The sequence below is a fragment of the Tursiops truncatus genome, chromosome 1, assembly GCF_011762595.2.
Source record: "Tursiops truncatus isolate mTurTru1 chromosome 1, mTurTru1.mat.Y, whole genome shotgun sequence".
Taxonomy (NCBI): domain Eukaryota; kingdom Metazoa; phylum Chordata; class Mammalia; order Artiodactyla; family Delphinidae; genus Tursiops; species Tursiops truncatus.
Window position 1 is genome coordinate 39,818,818 of NC_047034.1, and position 17,371 is coordinate 39,836,188.

The following is a 17,371-nucleotide window of genomic DNA, read 5'->3' on the forward strand; positions in this document are numbered from 1 at the left end:
CTAATTCATATTAAAAGTCAGACATGTAAAAAAAATCCATCAAAACCAAAATAAGTTTCCTTCAAGGGTGGGGTATATTCCAACAAGTCTCAGCTGAGATCAGGATTCTCAAGAGTGGTACTCTGACATTTAGTTGTGAGGGCCGTCCTGTGCACTATAGGATGTTTAGCAGCATCTCTGGCCTCTACCCAAGAGATGCCAGTAGCACCCTCCCTCCAATCATAACAGTTAAAAATATCTCCAGACATTGCAAATATACCCTGGGGGGCAAAACTGCCCCCGTAAGAACCACTGGCTTAGATGGACAAATGAGATGGGTAGTAAAGTGCCGTATAGCTCTTGCGAGCATCACATTCTCTTCCCTACCCTCCAATGCCTAAATATCACAAACACAGACTCCCTCCAACTAAGATCAACAAATACAGGCGACATGAATACAGGAAAACTAAAGAATTCTTTTATTTAGTGAAAAAAGAGTGGGTAAATGACAGACAGCTCACATACTGTTAAACAGGATAAAAAGGGAAAGAAAAAGAGTGGAGACATCATAGTGATGGATTTTCACAAAAGGTGACAGATTTAAACTACAGAGCAAGGGGATATTTATAAGCGAGATGTCAAGGTATTAGTGACCAATCTATATCCAATTAGGTTTTCTCTAAGCTCAAGAACATTTAAAGCCTCAGACTTAAATTTTAACTCTAGACGTGACAATTGTAAGCACACCACTTCAGTCCCTTAAAACTTCTAAGTGCTGCTCCTGGGTAAATATCTTTTTCTAATATTATTTCCCCACCCCAACATATAGAATATAACATTTCATGTTCCAGTAGTAATCACACACAGGATTAAAAACCCAACTGGCCAAGAAAGCGTTCTTCTTTCTATGAAGCGTTCTTTACAATACCTTTTTTTTTTTTTTTTTTTGCAGTATGCGGGCCTCTCAGTGTTGTGGCCTCTCCTGCTGTGGAGCACAGGCTCCGGATGCGCAGGCTCAGCGGCCATGGCTCACGGGCCCAGCCGTGGGATCTTCCCGGACCGGGGCATGAACCCGCGTCCCCTGCATCAGCAGGTGGACTCTCAACCACTGCGCCACCAGGGAAGCCCCATTGGTACAATTCTTGCTGAAAAACAGCAAGAGTAATACCAAACCACCCTGCTTACTACAGAAAAGGCACGGCTCGCAGAACCAAGTATACAGGCTACAGCAGTAGAATACCCATCGCGAAAGGGCTGGCAACATTAAACACTGTACACAGGTCTGTGTCTCTGGGTCAGGCTAGCGCATGCCCAGGATCTGCCTGCTTTTCAGTTGGTAAGTTTTCTCAATGTCTGACAGGGCTTGAGCACGAAGCTGAGCAGCATGAAGCCTTTTTTTCAGGTCCTTGCACTTGGATTTGAAGGTGAGCTGATTCTCAGAATTCTCACTCCTCATGACATTCTCCTTACTCTCCCCACTGAAATGAACTTTCTTCTTCGTTATCGAGGATGTAAGATCAAAAAGTTCTTTAGAAAAAAAAAGAAAAAGGTTTTTGAGTTTCATGAACAGGAGATGAACTCCTCCATACTTATCAAACTTACCAAAATATTTATTGTCAGTTTGCATGTGAAATCTGGGTACCTGTTTATTCTCTCTGGGATAGGAGTGTTAGACAAAATTCAACTGAGCCAACATTAAAGGTCTTACTGGCTTTATTCAACGATTCATAAATCGGGCAGCATCCCATCCAGAAGACAGAAAGGAGTTCTAAGGAGCTGTACAAAAGGAAAGGCTTTTATAGGTAGAAGGGGGCAGGACCAGGAAGTTACACCAGCAAAGGGGGGATTGTCTGTGGCAAGGTCACCGTCCTTTAGGGGACAGCAGGGGTCTATCAGGCAGATGACCTCACTAGTGCTGACCAGGTAATTCCAGATTAACTGGTTTAAGATTCCATTCCTGAGAGAGGCTGAAACTGCCAGTAAGTTAGGTATTAAGTCCTGATTTGGTGACATTTGGTGACCAGTGACTCCATTTTGGATCTGTTGTCTCTTTTTTAACAGGTTAGGGGCATGAGGTTGGCAGAAATCAATCAGCCTTTTAATCTGTAGCCAAAAATCAAGGAACCTATGTTTTATTCTTCACAATCAACATTCCTCTTAAGGTTAAATGCACTGAGGATTATGGGCCACAATATAAAACTTCTGGAAACCAATGTTATTTATCTCTATGCTTGAAAGCAAGTGTCATTCTACCTAGAACACATTACTTCCAGAAAAGTACGGAAGCAGAAGCTCGTCTTCACAGCGAGCACCTACAGTTTTGGCTAAATACTTAAGAACACATTTTAAAGCGGCTTAACTGACCAGAAACTTCTTCCAAAAAGAACCTAAGCAAGATTCAGCATGGTAAAAGTAAATCGAGTTAACAGTGAGGGAACTGTTCTTTTAACATGAAAAAAATAATAATCTACTTACAGTGGCTACACTATTAGGAACTGACAACTATCTGGGGGTCGGGGACTTGAAGGTTTGAATTCTAAAACCTTTTTGTTTTTCCTTTGAGTTCATTTAAAGGAAATACGTTCAAATATTTACTGAGCTCACTGTATGGGTCGTTGTGGACCAAAGGCCCTATTGTGGTAGGAGGAGATAGACCATAAACAAATAAACAAGCCCATATGAGGAATATTTGAGGATGGTATGTGCTGTGAAGGAAATGAACACGGAGAGAGGGAGACAGAGGTGCTGGGGGTGTTGGCAGTGATGAAGCTGCATAATAAGGTGACTTCTGAGCAGAGACCTGATGAGAGTGAGGAAGTAAGAAGTCACGTGCCTAGCTAGAGATGAACGTTCCAGTCCAAAGAAATGGAGACGCCCTGAGGGAGGAGCAGGCTGCCCTCTGACTGTCCCAACTTCCTATTTCATACACGGCTTCTCTGCAAAGCATTTTAGGAGATTGCTTTTAGGCCTCAACTCCATTGTTTCAAATAGATCCACCTTTATTACCACAAACACCTATACATTTGTAAACAGACAGTGTAAACTATAAATTCTACTAATAAGACAGTTTTATAAGAAAGTGTTTAAAAAAAGAATTAGTATTTCATTAAATAGACTAAGTAGAGCTTTTAAAAAGATGCTGTTGCTTACTGTGATGATCTCAATTTATTTGTTTTCCTCATGTCTGAATTTTATAGCCCAAGGATGGGGAGAGGATATTTCCAACTGTCTTGAGTTCACAAGGGCACCCCCTCCCCACCGCTTTGTTGCTTTTCTTAGGGCTCTGACATGCTCAGTACTTTAAAACACCTCCTACCCACATTGGACACCATTCCCACAGCTCATTTTAAGTCTTTGCCATGATTCGCATACCGGTAGATTCTTCTACCTACGTGTCCTACGAAGTGAAACACATCATCCTTTGCCAGCTCTTCTCACCCTTTGCTCAAAGACTCTCAGGGCAAGATGTAAATAAACTCTTTAACTGGGAGAGCCGTCCCCAACAGGACCTTCCATATAGTTCTCGGCAACGGGCTTGATGCATGACGCTTACCCAGATAAAAATTCCTCCTCACTCTATCACAGTAATCATGATCTAAGTCTAGTTTATCTTTATGGATGGCAGTGTGGAATCTAAGAGAAGCTGAAATAAATATTATAAAAACACTGAAATGGTAGATAGCAATATTGAGAAAAAAGAGATTTACTTCCATCACTGGTTTCATTTGTTTCCCTCACTTATTACAGAGCATACGCAGGTATTAAGCAGTCACACTTTGACATACACGTTTCAATTGGAACGGGTCTTAGCAAAGATCCAAAAGTAATGGCCTATTCTACAGCTGGCTTATCACGCCTTTTAAGCCATACTTTCTATGAAGGATGTGGCAAATATGAGTTGGTCGTGTGGTAATAGTAAAATGCTAGGATTTTCACTTGAAAATGGAGAGAAATGTAGAGTTTTGAAAATATACCCAGAGAAAAATCTGAAAGGCACAGCATTTCTATAAAATGACCTAGTTTTTAAAAATAAATATCAAATACTGAACACAGTTTGATAAAGCAAATAAAACCGAAGATGAAATCACCCTGACTCATTGCCTCATGTCTCTGATCACAGTTAAGTCAGTCATTGCTAAAACACAATTTTTATCTCCACTGAAATGCATATATTCAATTCACTCCATCATAAAATTCAAGACTCTGGAAATTTAAAGGGCTGCCAAAGCCACCTTCGGGGCAACGCTGGTGCCCGTTTCCTCATTTGTGGCACCAACTTCTGTTCTCTGAGCTGGTTCTCATACCTGGACCACCCGCCAGAGACAGAAACTTCTGGTCCTTCAGCAGGCTGTAATTCCTCAACAGACTTTCTGCTCTGGCCAGCTTGTTCTCTGCCAGTCTCTCACGAACACAAAGCTCACGTTCCTTCTCTTTAAGAAGGGAATGGAACGAGAAAGAAAGAAATTAACAAGTGGCATAAACAGTTCACATTTGGTAATCTTACCGCTTTTCCTTATCGCTAAGGCTAACAGCCTGACCTCTGATGAGTCATGTTTTGTGAAGGGTTTCCTACTGTATACTCCAGCCAACCGGACTGTTCCCGTTTCATAATGCTGTGTGGTTAGTATGTTGTTTGTTGTCTTAGGTTTTCTCCTAAGGACTGGCTTAAGCACAAGGACAAAGTCAGCTTCACAACCAAAGGGTTGTGATTTGTGGGAATAACTCATGGGGGAAAACAAAGAGCTACTGCCATCCCTGCTCTCCACGGAGAAGGGGCAACAGTTCATTTTCCGGGCGTTACCCGGCTGCGGTACAAACCCTTCTCCCTCTGGGTGAATGACAGCACCCAAATAGAAGGGAAAAAACCACAGCTCAGTTAGGTGGTACTAACAAAGGCTATTATTTATTCATGGCCCAGCATTCAGAGAGTTCAGATTTCAGCTGCTTTGTGAAATTACAAAACACTGGGGAAAGTTTTAATGAAAAGTTTTTGGTTGTTTCTTTTTTGTGGGTTTTTTTTTTTTTTTAAAGAATTCTTTTGACAGAAGAGACAAAGATTTTCAGGTAAGCACAGGCTGTACCTCCCACAGACAGCGTATCTCACAGTACTAGACAATTATCATTAGGAAGTAAAACATTAACAAACGCATTTAGATGCTTTGTAAGTACGTTTAAATAGAAAAACACTTATGAAGTCTGCATCGGCATTGAGCTGCAGAAGCGAGATTGGGTGAGCCATGAGGGGGGAAGGAGACAGTCGCAGCCCGTCTCATCCCTCGATGTCAAAATGCAGAGCTGCACTGCTGCTGCTGCCTTGCAGAATCCTAAAACCTGGGTAGCAGCTCTCACTTTAGTGGAGTAGACAGAGTTTCAACATCAAAAACTCATTAGCACCCAGTCCGTCAATACCCATCAGAGTATTTAAGTATCTTGTACCCACATGCTCTGTGGAACTGCCCAAATACATCTAGTCTTACACACTGTAGGATTTCAGACCCGGGCTGTGTTGGAGCAGCATATCAGAGGGGAGAAGCGCTGGCAAATTCTAAGACCTTCTTTACAATGGGAAACCTCAGGGTCCATATATTAAGAAAGATAAAGAAAAGAGTGACTCTACAGCCCAGGGCTGGGCTGTCACAGTTACGGCCCAACAATGTGAGGACAACAGCTGATCTCAGAGAAAGAGGCTCAACATGAAGGTGCAGCAAGCTTGATGTGCATATCTTGGTTTCGCAAGTATTTATAAAAACGTTCTAATAGAACACAGACATGAGATCCTCTGTTCAGATGGATTTTCACATACATTAGAATAAGCTTCCTGGAGCTCTCTGTGCTTCACCCCCACTCAGACTTACGCTCCAGGTTTTCCTCCCTTGCTCTGAGGGCTCGCTCCCGCTCCTGTAACTGTATTTCCTTCAGTTTCAGCTCACTCAATACAGGGCTGGAGTCCTGCAACTTTCCTGGTTCTCCTAATCGCCGCCCTTTTCTCTCAGGATTTCTCCTTTGCTCTTCTGCAACCAAGTCTGCTATCAAAGGATTCTCAAGAATTTCTTCAACAGAAGGTCGATGGTAATCCTGGGAAAAAAATATTCGGTGTTACAGGCACACTACATAATGGACTACTCATCCTGAAAGAGCAGTTACATTTAAAACAGCATACATTTCCAAGGCAAAAGAAAGGACTCCTTTACAGATGGTTTTTTTTTTTTTTTTTTACTTGCGCAGCATTATAGTTCAACATCTGTATATACTACAGAGTGATCACCACCACAGGTTCAGTTACCATCCATCACCATGCAACTGACCCCCTTCGCCCATTTTGCCCATTCCCCCCGCCCCAACACACACACATGGGTCTTAAACACCTGAAAAATAAGTTCACTGGTGGCTTTAACTCATGAGGTTCTGGGTCCACAAAGTAATGCAGATTTTAACTTACCTTTGTTCCCCTTTTAACCTAAGAAGGCTCAATCCCTGTGCTGTGCTGGGTAGCGTTGCTAGGGTCGGTCTGTTTCAGGGCACGTACTGCCCTTGCATCTCCAAACTACATTAAGCAGGGTGCTCTCTCACCGACCTTCAATCCTGTTACTTCACCTGCATCCTTCCTTCTCTTTGAACTCCCACAGCATTTAACTCTATTCTTACACAGCCCGATCCCTAGGACATCTCCCTCCCCATCCCACTGCCAGATTTTTTTCTACATAATCTCTTTATTTCCCCTCTACTCTTTTTAGTCAGCCCTCCCCCACGATTCCCATCTCTAATGATCTCTAAATCTCTCAGAGCTAGAGGCAGAGTAATAAGGTATTATTCCTGGCCCCTTCCTGTACCACCTGCCACTTTGAGGTAGGCAAGGACAAGGGGAACTGAGGATTTGGATCCTTATTGCAATCTCTCCTTGCTACCAACCATCTGTTAGCATGGCAGAGTGGGAGGAGACACAAAGAAAGCACAGAAGGCAGGCCTGCAATGTGCCAAGGATACATGTTTTCACTCGTGGTAACAGTAGATTTAGCTAAAGAAATATATTTAATGTTTCTTTAGACTCATTGCTCCACGAGAGCATACACTGCAAAACTTAGCTGAGAGATGGAAACATACAGTATAGCATCTTATAAACTTTACCTTTAAATTTAACATCCTTGTAATAATGTCATTTAATTCATCAGAGTAACGATATGGAATTCGCCTGAATTTGCCTTCTCTGATCTTCCCAGCTAGTTCTTTCTGGTTGAAAGCTGTAAATGGAGGCCTGGGGAAAAAAAATTTTTTTTAAATGTAAAAATGAAAATATATAAGAAGAAGCAAACCAAAAGCAGAGTTTAAGGTCCAGTTTGTATTTATGCTTCTACTTCTAGGATCTTCTTCTGTAGCTAAGTTTCCCAACCTTGGCACTACTGACATTTGGAGCCATATGATTCTGTTATGGGGACTGTCCTGTGCATTGTTTAGTATGTTTTGCAGCATCACTGACCTCTGTCCATTAGATGCCAGTAGCTATCCCTAGTTGTGACAACTAAAATGTCTCCAGACATTGTCAAATGTCCCATGGGAGGCAAAACTGGGGGGCAAAATTCCCCTTCGCTGGTTGAGAACCACTGCTCTACAGAATACTTTAGAAGGGAAAAAACAGAAAGAAAAAAGGGAAAGAATCAGAACTCTTTCCTGTCCAAACCCTAGACTGCTTCTCTAGATCTTTATTTCATTTCTTCCACAGGTTTGACCTATATGCTCTCCCCTTGAGCTAAGCTCAGTCTAACAAAGAAACATCTAACCAGGTTAGAAGCTTGAACAAGTCTAGATCCAGCCTCAGGGATTATATTACTAATTTGTAAATAATTTTTTTTAACCTGTCCATCTACCTTAATTTTAACCCACCGTATGATTCTTTCAGACTTGAATGTGCATGGATGCTCAAAAAGCGGAACCTGGTGAAAGGTGACAAATCTCTCTAAGTGTAAACCTCAGACTAAAAATCTGTCGTCATTGTACTTACATTAATGCACACAGTTCATACAGCAAGCAACCTAGTGACCAGATATCTGACTTCTCATTGTAGGACATGTGATTCATTTGTTCCTTAAGGGGGGAAAAAAACAAAAGGTAAGAAAATAGGAGTTTAAAGTTCATTTTGTTTTAAAACTTATAAAATTAGTCCCGGGACAAAAATGGAACCTTAAAGTTTGGTAATATTCACTCAAGGAAAAGAAGGGAACAAATTTTATATTATAAATATTTTATATCTATAACAAAAATTTCAAATACAAAAGGCTGATTAGATCTTGTATCATAACAACAAAAAGATGGTACTTTATATTCAAATTTATAATGGAAAAAAGGCAATGATCTTATCCTAATATACTTTGTCATATATAATTCATTCACTTATTTTTCATTCGCAAATATTTATTATGTTACTACAGGCAAGGCACTGGCAAGTTAAAGGTGAACATGAGATAGCTCTACCCTCTACCCTCAAAGAATTCATAATCTAGAAACTCCATTTTAAAAGAACCACAGAAAATTCTAGAATAACATCTAGCCCACATTTAAATGAATATAGACATAAATGGCTAATTGAATTATTCATTTATATATTTTTCCCTTAGTCCACTTATATACCACAGTAGTAAGTAATATTCTCACTTCCTATTTTAATTGTTTGCCTTTCTTCCACACGTACAGTAACAACAGTCCACCATGGCTCTTATTCTCAACAGAGGGCACAGAGGCAAGTACTGTACTGAAATCTTCAGAAGTCTTCTTAGTAATTTAAAGTCCAACAGGGGAGTCTGGTGCCACTTCCTGACAATCCCATAGGGAAGGCTAAACTGATCTATTTACAAGGGCAGGGGGGAACAGGAACAAAAGAATTGTGCAGGTTTCAATTTTTCCAAGAACCACCTCTGGATAATTTTCCTTTATATCAAAGGCTTTCTATTTGGAATCTGATCCAGTGAGAAAACGACACTGCTCTGGCCATGTCTAATTTGAGTCAAAAACAAAATCACTGGGCTTCCCTGGTGGCGCAGTGGTTGAGAGTCCGCCTGCCAATGCAGGGGACGCGGGTTCGTGCCCCGGTCCGGGAGGATCCCACATGCTGCGGAGCGGCTGGGCCCGTAAGCCATGGCTGCTGAGCCTGCACGTCCGGAGCCTGTGCTCCGCAACGGGAGAGGCCATGGCAGTGAGAGGCCCATGTACCGCAAAAAAAAAAAAATCACTAATTTACAACGTTTTATATTGTAGTCAGATTGGTTAACATAACTAAAAAAGACTGAGAAAATCCTGAAAATGTTTGTGAACAGCTAAAAAAATAAATCTCTCTCCATCTTTATCTGCTCATCTTTCATATACAACACTTTGGTGCTATCACTTATTGATTCAAGCTTTTCAAAAGTCACTAGAGAGCCATAAACAGTTCATACCCTTTGACCCAGAAATGTCATTTCGAGAGCTAAACACCAAGGAAATAACCAAAAAGGAAGAAAGAATAATTCATACAAAGACATGCATAGCAGTGCTCTTTAGAATGGTGAGACATTTTGGAAACAAAATATTCATCAACTGAGGAAACAGGTAAATGGGTGGACTCTGCAGCTGCACTGTAGGAAAAGGCAATAAAAAAAGAATAAGTACAAAAAGTTAACACTGCAAAAATATGTTGTCAGAAGTGAGTGAGCCTTCTGGGTCCTGAATCTCCATGCACAAGAATCACCTAGAAGGTCTGTTAAAATACAAAGTCCAAAATAAAAAGTGGTGGAGGACAAACAAAGAAAAAAGAAGATGAGTGCAAAGACCTGTCCAGAGATCCAAATTCACTGGATTTGGGGCTCAGGACTCTGCATTTTAAACGATCACCCCAGATGAGTTCCAGCTGGTGTCCAGGACCTACGGCACTTTGGGAAGTGCTGCTCTTGAGGGCGGAGACAAAACCTATCTCATCTTTGTGATCCCAGAGCTTAGCACTTGGTAGTCATTCAGTGAAAGCTTGATTTATATTGCTAATACAGGAACTTAATGGTCTGGTGGTCCATTTGGAAAAATATAAATTTAAAATAAAACAGTATTGTTAATTCTTGGCTATTGGATATTACTAAACAAACAAAAAGTTGCGTGTTTAGCATTAAGATGTTTAAAAAGCATCTAAATTCTGAAATACTTACAGGAGACATATAATAAGGTGTGCCAACAAATGTTTTTGCAAAACTCGTATCGTGGTTTAATATCCTAGCTAACCCAAAGTCTCCAAGCTTAACGTTTTGCTTGCCATCCAGGAAAACATTGGCTGGTTTCAGATCCCGATGCAGCACAGTATGACCACCATCACTTCGTCTGTGACATTCCTTTAGGGCCAGAGTCAACTGAGTCATCACTCGAAGAACAAACTCTTCATCCAAGTATTGTCTGAAATCACAGCAGTTATATAGCCTATAACTTCTGAATAAAACCATAACAAAGATGGGATGATGTGAATTATCTAGTTTTCAAAGTGTACACATAGGGAAATAAATTGATATGAAATATGGGTGCTGACGTACCAAGTATTTTCTAAAGTACCGTGGACCCACCAAACAAACACCAGAAGACTCTTCCGCATTACTAAGTACTCTGTCCCTGATCCTAATACAGGATGCTTAACAGAAGCAAAACTAGGCCCATTTAAGAGATTTTACCTTTCCTTGGTCCCCTTTGTAATTGCACTAGCCAGGTCCCCTCCTTCACAATATTCCATTACAATGTACAGTGTTGTGTTGGTTCGGTCAATAATTCTATCATAGTATCGGACGATATTTGGATGCTTCAGCTCACGAAGTAAATTCACTTCAGAAACAAGCATGTGTTTCTCAGCTTCTGTCATGGAGCCATAGTCCAGTTCCTTCCAAACTAAGATCTGAAATAAAAATTTCCAAGGTACAAATAAACTCATTATACTCAAAACCTTTTTAAAAACTTTTAAAAATTACTTCTCTAGTAAGTAGATCATACAGTGACATCATCTAATGTAGTTCAATGAACCTAAGGACCCCTGAGTTTACTTCCATAATCTTCCCCTAATTTTTCAGCAGTAAATGATGCAACAGAGAGTGACGAGGTACATTAGACCTCCCCCAACCCCCTAACCTCCGTTGCTTAGTCAAAGCTGGTCAAAGCTGGGGTAGAGGTAGTCAAAGTCCTCGAACATTCCAAGTCAAGATTTCCAAGGTAAGAGAACTTAGTAAAGGTCCTTCCGTCAGAGCCAATTTCCTCTCCATTGTTGCTTTGTGTAAAGTCTACCTACACACCTTGGGAAATCTGAATCCAACAATCCGAATAATGGGTATTTTAAATGAATTCTGACTACAAGACATAAAAGTTCGAGGTGCTGATGGTCATGACCGAGAGGGCTCTTCTCTAAAAACAGCTCAGGAGGGCTTCCCTGGTGGCGCAGTGGTTGGGAGTCCGCCTGCCGATGCAGGAGACACGGGTTCGTACCCCAGTCCGGGAGGATCCCACATGCCGCGGAGTGGCTGGGCCAGTGAGCCATGGCCGCTGAGCCTGAGCGTCCGGAGCCTGTGCTCCGCGACGGGAGAGGCCACAACAGTGAGAGGCCCGCGTACCGCAAAAAAAAAACAGCTCAGGAGTCAGCTAGCTGTCACCAACTGAAGGCCCTTAGCAGGTCAAATTGGGAAAAAGGAAGAAAATGGAAGAGAAAGGAAAAAAGATGGAAAAAATATATATACATATAACATAAATATATAAAAATGCGCAATCGCATGTAAATAGCAAAGCGGTGTTATGTATTTGACAATATTCTATTTGACACATTCTATTAATTTTATTTAAAGATTAAGAACAGATTCACAAATGAAAAATAAAAAAAAAAAAGGAAAAAGGGACACAGTTTCCCATCCCTTGAGAGACCCAGGACCGACACAGACCTGAGGGGAGATGGCTAACTCTTCTGAGCACCCTGCCTTCCAGACGCACAGCCCCAGGCCCCTCGCTTCCCTTCGGCGGCAGAGGGCGCGCCCCCCGCAGTTTGTACAACCGCGGCGGGGGCGGAGACAGGCACCAAGCCCGCGCTCACCTTGCCATCGCTCTTCCTCCGGATCTTCTGGCAGCGGCCGTAGGAGCCCGTGCCAATGGTGTACAGCACTTCGTAGTCCTCCGCCCGAGTCGGCATGGCCAGACCCGCGCAGGACACCTGAACGTCGCACCACCGTCGCGGATATGCAGCCACTGAGTCGGAGACCTCAAGCCACAGCGCCAGGCCGCCCCAGTCTCCAGCCCAGTTTAACCGTCGCGGGCCCCCGCCTCGCAGTCTATTGGCCTGCGGTAAGGCCGCTTCGCCTCTCTGATTGGCTAAGGAGAACACAACACCCTGGGCATCTTGGGAAAAGTGTATCGCTAGGCAACCGCGTCAGCGTCGGTGTCGGCGTCTGCTTCCGACGTCTCGGGAGAAAGGGGCGGAGCTAAAACCAAAGAGAGGGCGGGGCACAGAAAGCCGCAGTGCCAGGCGGTTCCCCGCCACCCTGTTCCTCTGGCTGAGGTCGCCAAGGCAACCGAAGTCCAGAGACCTCTCTTCAGACTTTTCTGCTCACTGGCTCAACCAGCTGCCTTTGCACTCTGACCTCTCACGCAACCCATTCTCTGTACGCGCCCTCCTCTCTCAGGTTCCTGTACCCTGAGCCCGGGGCAGGGTCACGCTAAAGTCTGGGTGAGAACTGAGTACAGAAATGAAAAGGACTGTCTCTCCCTGAAGGGTGCGCAAATAAGTGCTGACAGTGCTGCGGGACTGTGTACAGTGCTTGCGGGACAAGCACTTTACATGTATTGTAAAGTAATAAAGCAGGAATTGGCGTTATTTCCGATGAGGAAATGGAAGCACAGGAAGGTTATAGTATTTGCTTAGTTCCAACATCCAGGAAGAGAAGAATAAATGCAAAAACAGTGGATACTCATAGTAATGATTTAAAGTTCACACATGACTTTAGGATGTAGTCCTCATAGAGAGACTATATCTTTGAACACCAAACTTAGAGGCCTGTTTAACATGCAGAGGATGTGTACAAAACCTCGGTGCAATATGGAAGTCCCTGATGTTTTGGAATACCCAGGAGAATATGGTGGCTCTAAGGCAGAGAGAGGTTTACCTTTAAGACTCCTACAAATTTTTTTTTTTTTTTAGCAAAGACTACCAAATAGGTTATAAGGGGTGCCAAGCACATAGTTGATTGACAATACTTCATTGAATGCAGCCTTTTCTGGGCATGCACAGAGACAAACACTTTCAGCTCGCCCAGCCAGATGGAACAGTCCCACTTTTACCTGGGAGAGGGGACCTGGAGACCTCCATCCAAAGGTGGAGGAGTACTTTACAAGAAGGCTAATAATTTGGCAATGCATAAATAGGTCAATTTTCTTTAAATATCTGATCAGCATGGGATTGAAAGTAACTTGATTTCCTATTAATAAGAATTACAAACCTCTTTATGTTAAAAATAAGGAATTTATTACCTGCACTGAATATAACATAATTGGAATTGCCAGCCAGGAGATTTTTAAAGTAACGTTCAAGGGCACTGTCTTACCTCAAGGGAATGGAACCAGTTTAGTTTTCAAAAGTTATGTAAGGAGCCACAAGTGGCTCAGTTAATTGGCTTTATATTTTTTTATTTTAGTACCTCTTAAAGATTGACATCCCTGGAGCGCTTTCGCTGGCCCACCTCAAATCCAACCCTGCACCTTCCCTCTGGCCATTCTTATGCTCTGATGCTTTGCCCCAATTCCCCAAACCCGGCACACTTTCTCAGTTCCCTCCTACCACCACCACCTTTGCACCTGTTACTCCATTTGTCTGGAATACTGTCCATCCCACTCCCTTATCCACTCCCCTACCCCTGATCATGTCTGTCTAGAGGACACAACTTGTCTTTCAAGACTCAGTGCCAACTTTCTCTCCTGTACTCTGGAAAGCCTTTCCTAGCATCCTAGAACAAGCAATTCCTCCATCTATAGCGTTCATGAACCACTTTGTACATAAGTCCACCTTAACTTGTTATTTATCATTATTTGTTTATATGGATCTCACAGTGGCTCAACTTCAAATTCCTTGTAGCTAGCATAAGCCCTGTAATAAAACAGGCATGCAAAAAATCTTTGTTAAATGAAAATATGAGAAAGCAGCTTATTAATAATCATGTAAGAATTGGGATGAGCCCTCAAGTACTCACGTTTCGATAGCCTCCAGCCCTGTGGCAGAGACTAAATACTGGGTAAAGAGCCATCCCAAGAGTATGGAGAGTGGCTCCTAGGCACATATGTTCATTCAGCAAATATTTATTGAGCACTTTTTATGTGCCAGATATAATGATAGGAATTCATATGCTGAGTGTTCATTAGAAAAGAGACAGAGATGGTAAAGAGTGACATGGGTATGGCATGACAAACCCTAAAAACATGCCAAAGTTAGCCCATATCATTGGGTGGGAGTGAGGAGCAGGACAGCCTAGACGCTGAGAAAAAAGGGACATTGGTGGCTGAGGAACATGTGGAGGTCGATCAGGAACACTTTAGAGGAAATACCCCTTCCCCCATCACTTCCTCCCTCCTTCCTTCATATTCCACCCATCCTTTAAGACTCAGCTCAAGCCCAGTTCCTTCCCTGAAAATTTCCCTGGCTGCCCTCAACCCACGGTGACCTCCTAAATGAGCAATTAACTGTGTTCTTTACTCATTTAGGATGTGCCATATAATAGTCTGAATTACTTGCTGCTCATGTATATCTATCTTACCTGACCTATTAAATCGAAAACTCATCCTTCAACAACTATAAATCGAGGCTCCGCCAGGTGCTGAAGATACCCCAGTGAGTGGGACTGACGTGCAGTCTTGGAGGTGGAGACAGTAGATGTACCAAGGAGACAGAGAGATGCAACCATTACAAATTCTACTAGAATTAAGAAAACAAAGAACTGAGACAGAAATGGAGAAGACTACAAAGACTACATCGAAAGAGAGAACTAAGAGATGACCAGCTCCATAAGGGTGGGACCAAGGCTTGAACTTGTCTATCCAGGCTCCCATACCCAGGGTCTGATTCAGTGTCTTCACAATTTTCTTGCTAAATATGCTGATTGTTGTCAGTTTTAATTTAAATTTGGTGAAATCTCAAATAAAGAGATTATTTGCACTATGTCTGTGTGTTCTACTCACAAGTGCTCTACAGGTGTTCCCAAAGACACCAACACATTTTTAAAAGAAGCTCCTTGGAAGACTAATGGGCACCTCCAACTTAACGTGTCCAAACTCATACTCGAGCTTTGTCCAGACTTGTTCTACTCACTGTTTTCTTCGTCTTAAGTAACTAATGCAGGTGATATTTTTGTTGTTTCTTTTGTTCACTGCAGTATCTCCATCACCTAAAACATGCCTGGAACGTAGTAGGCACTCAGTTGGCATTTGTACATTGAAAGAATGTACCAGCGAAGGAACAAACAAATGAGCCATCATACTCCATTGCCCTCGGCTTCCCTTTATATGTTGCATTAAAGACCCACTAGAGGGCTGTAAATCACCGCATGATAGACGAGGAGTCAGTACGTCTGCACTAGCCCACCCCCAGACCTGTCCTGAGAGGTCACTTCGAGATTTGCATATTTAGCATGTCAAATCTCAGAAAAGATGTTTGTGTGTCTTATCTCCACAGTTACTTGGAAACATTTGAAGTCATGGATTATGGAAATTCTTTAAAGTGCTTAATAAAGATTTCTAGAAATAAAAGAGAGAGAGATTCTTTAGAGAGAATAGGAGCTAAAAGATGTTAAAGGAAGGTGCACGACATAGTATGTGCTCAATAAATAACCATGTTCTAGAGGAAAGAATGAGGTGTTATGGAGACTGACCCTAATAGCGACCCACCACTTGATCTAAACAGAAGGACAAGATGAAGCTAAGAGACAGCTTTGGGTTTAATGGCAGGCAGCTGATGGAAGAGGATGATAAGAAATTTTTCTTTGAGACCACATTGTGGTTAGTTCTAGCTCTGTCACATTTTAAAGAGGGATAGTGTCATGCTAGCACCGAAGGGTACAAGTTAGGGAAAGGTTGACTTCTGTTCAATACAAGGATAAACTTTCAGACAAAGAGCCACCCACAAATTTTATGGTTTTCAAATGATATTTGTATATTCAGGATATATATTGTCAAATCTCTAAGAATATTGATAATATAAATTGGTTAAGAAGAAAGTTAGAACGAATCACAGATGCTGAAGCCGTAACGTGTATCCAAGGGACTTCAGGAGCTTTTAGAGAACACTCCTAATTTTCCCTTCAGGGGACAGCACAGTGAAATTGTAGGAGCAGTGAGCATGAGGTCTAGGGACCCAGGTTTGGCTAGTTCTGTTTTGATGAACTGTATGACCAAGGGAATCCACTTCACCTCCCTGTAAAATGAGGGTTTTAAATGTGATGACCTTTAATGATCCTTCCAGCTTCACATGAAAACTGAAAACTGCAAACCCTCCTCCTGAAAAGTCACCGGAACTGCTATCAGAGCCAGAAAGCTGGTCTGCTTAGCCCTTGGTTTGACCCCAGATAACAGCTTTTATTAAGAAGCTACGTCTGCATTAGCTTTCTCAACATCCTCTTCATTCTTGACTTTTATCAGCAACATTTATTGAGTAACAGACACAGTGACAGGTGCTGGAGATAGAAAGATAAAAGATCAGCACTTGCCCTCAAAGAGGTTCCCCTGGAAAGGTGAGACGTGTAAATCAGCTATCCCTATTCAGTGTGATAATCTCTCTGCAAGAGCTTTACCTAAATGTCAAAGGAACCCAGAGGGAGGAGCCAGGTTCTGATAGGAATGGCAGGGAGTGCAGGTCAGGGCAAGTGTTCCTGGGGGAGGTGACCCCTGAACTACATCTAAAGGATGAATTAGAATTAGGAGAGAGGGGACTGTGGGTGAAAACATGAAGGCATGCCGGGGCCTGCAGTTTAGCGGACCAAAGGCTGCCTGTGGTTACCTCGTGAGACAGCCAGTTAGGTAAGCAGGATGACCCAGGAGTTGAGGCAATCTTCTGAAGGTGATGGAGTCACAGTGGAAGCTTTGAGCAGACGAATATTACCAGGCTGTGCTCTAGAAAGATCCCCCAGTAACAAGATAGAGAATGAACGTGGGAGGACAGGAATATGTTACGAGAGGTTATGGTAACAACTCAGGAGGAAATGATATCAGCTGAAATGGGGCAATGGAGGAGAAGGAGGGAGTCTAGAACCGTTTGGGTGGTAGATTAGATGAGATACGGTGAGCAACCCTATGTAGGGGAAGTCGGGAGGACAACACTCCTGGCTTGAGTGACCAGATGGATGGCGGTGTCCTCCACTGCAGGAGACGATGCTGAAGGAGG

The 17,371-nt window shown here is 42.6% G+C and overlaps 1 protein-coding gene across 1 annotated transcript; it reads right to left on the reverse strand.

The window, feature by feature from the left end:
• Positions 1 to 435: 435 nt before the first annotated feature.
• NEK2 (NIMA related kinase 2) lies at positions 436 to 12,244 on the reverse strand. Its single transcript, XM_004313491.4, has 8 exons — positions 12,047 to 12,244; positions 10,653 to 10,870; positions 10,143 to 10,383; positions 7,976 to 8,058; positions 7,105 to 7,231; positions 5,835 to 6,054; positions 4,284 to 4,409; positions 436 to 1,506 (listed from the first exon to the last, which is right to left on the reverse strand). The coding sequence occupies exons 1-8, from the start codon at positions 12,140 to 12,142 to the stop codon at positions 1,280 to 1,282; spliced, it is 1,338 nt and encodes a 445-aa protein (XP_004313539.3). The 5' UTR covers positions 12,143 to 12,244; the 3' UTR covers positions 436 to 1,279.
• Positions 12,245 to 17,371: the final 5,127 nt, after the last annotated feature.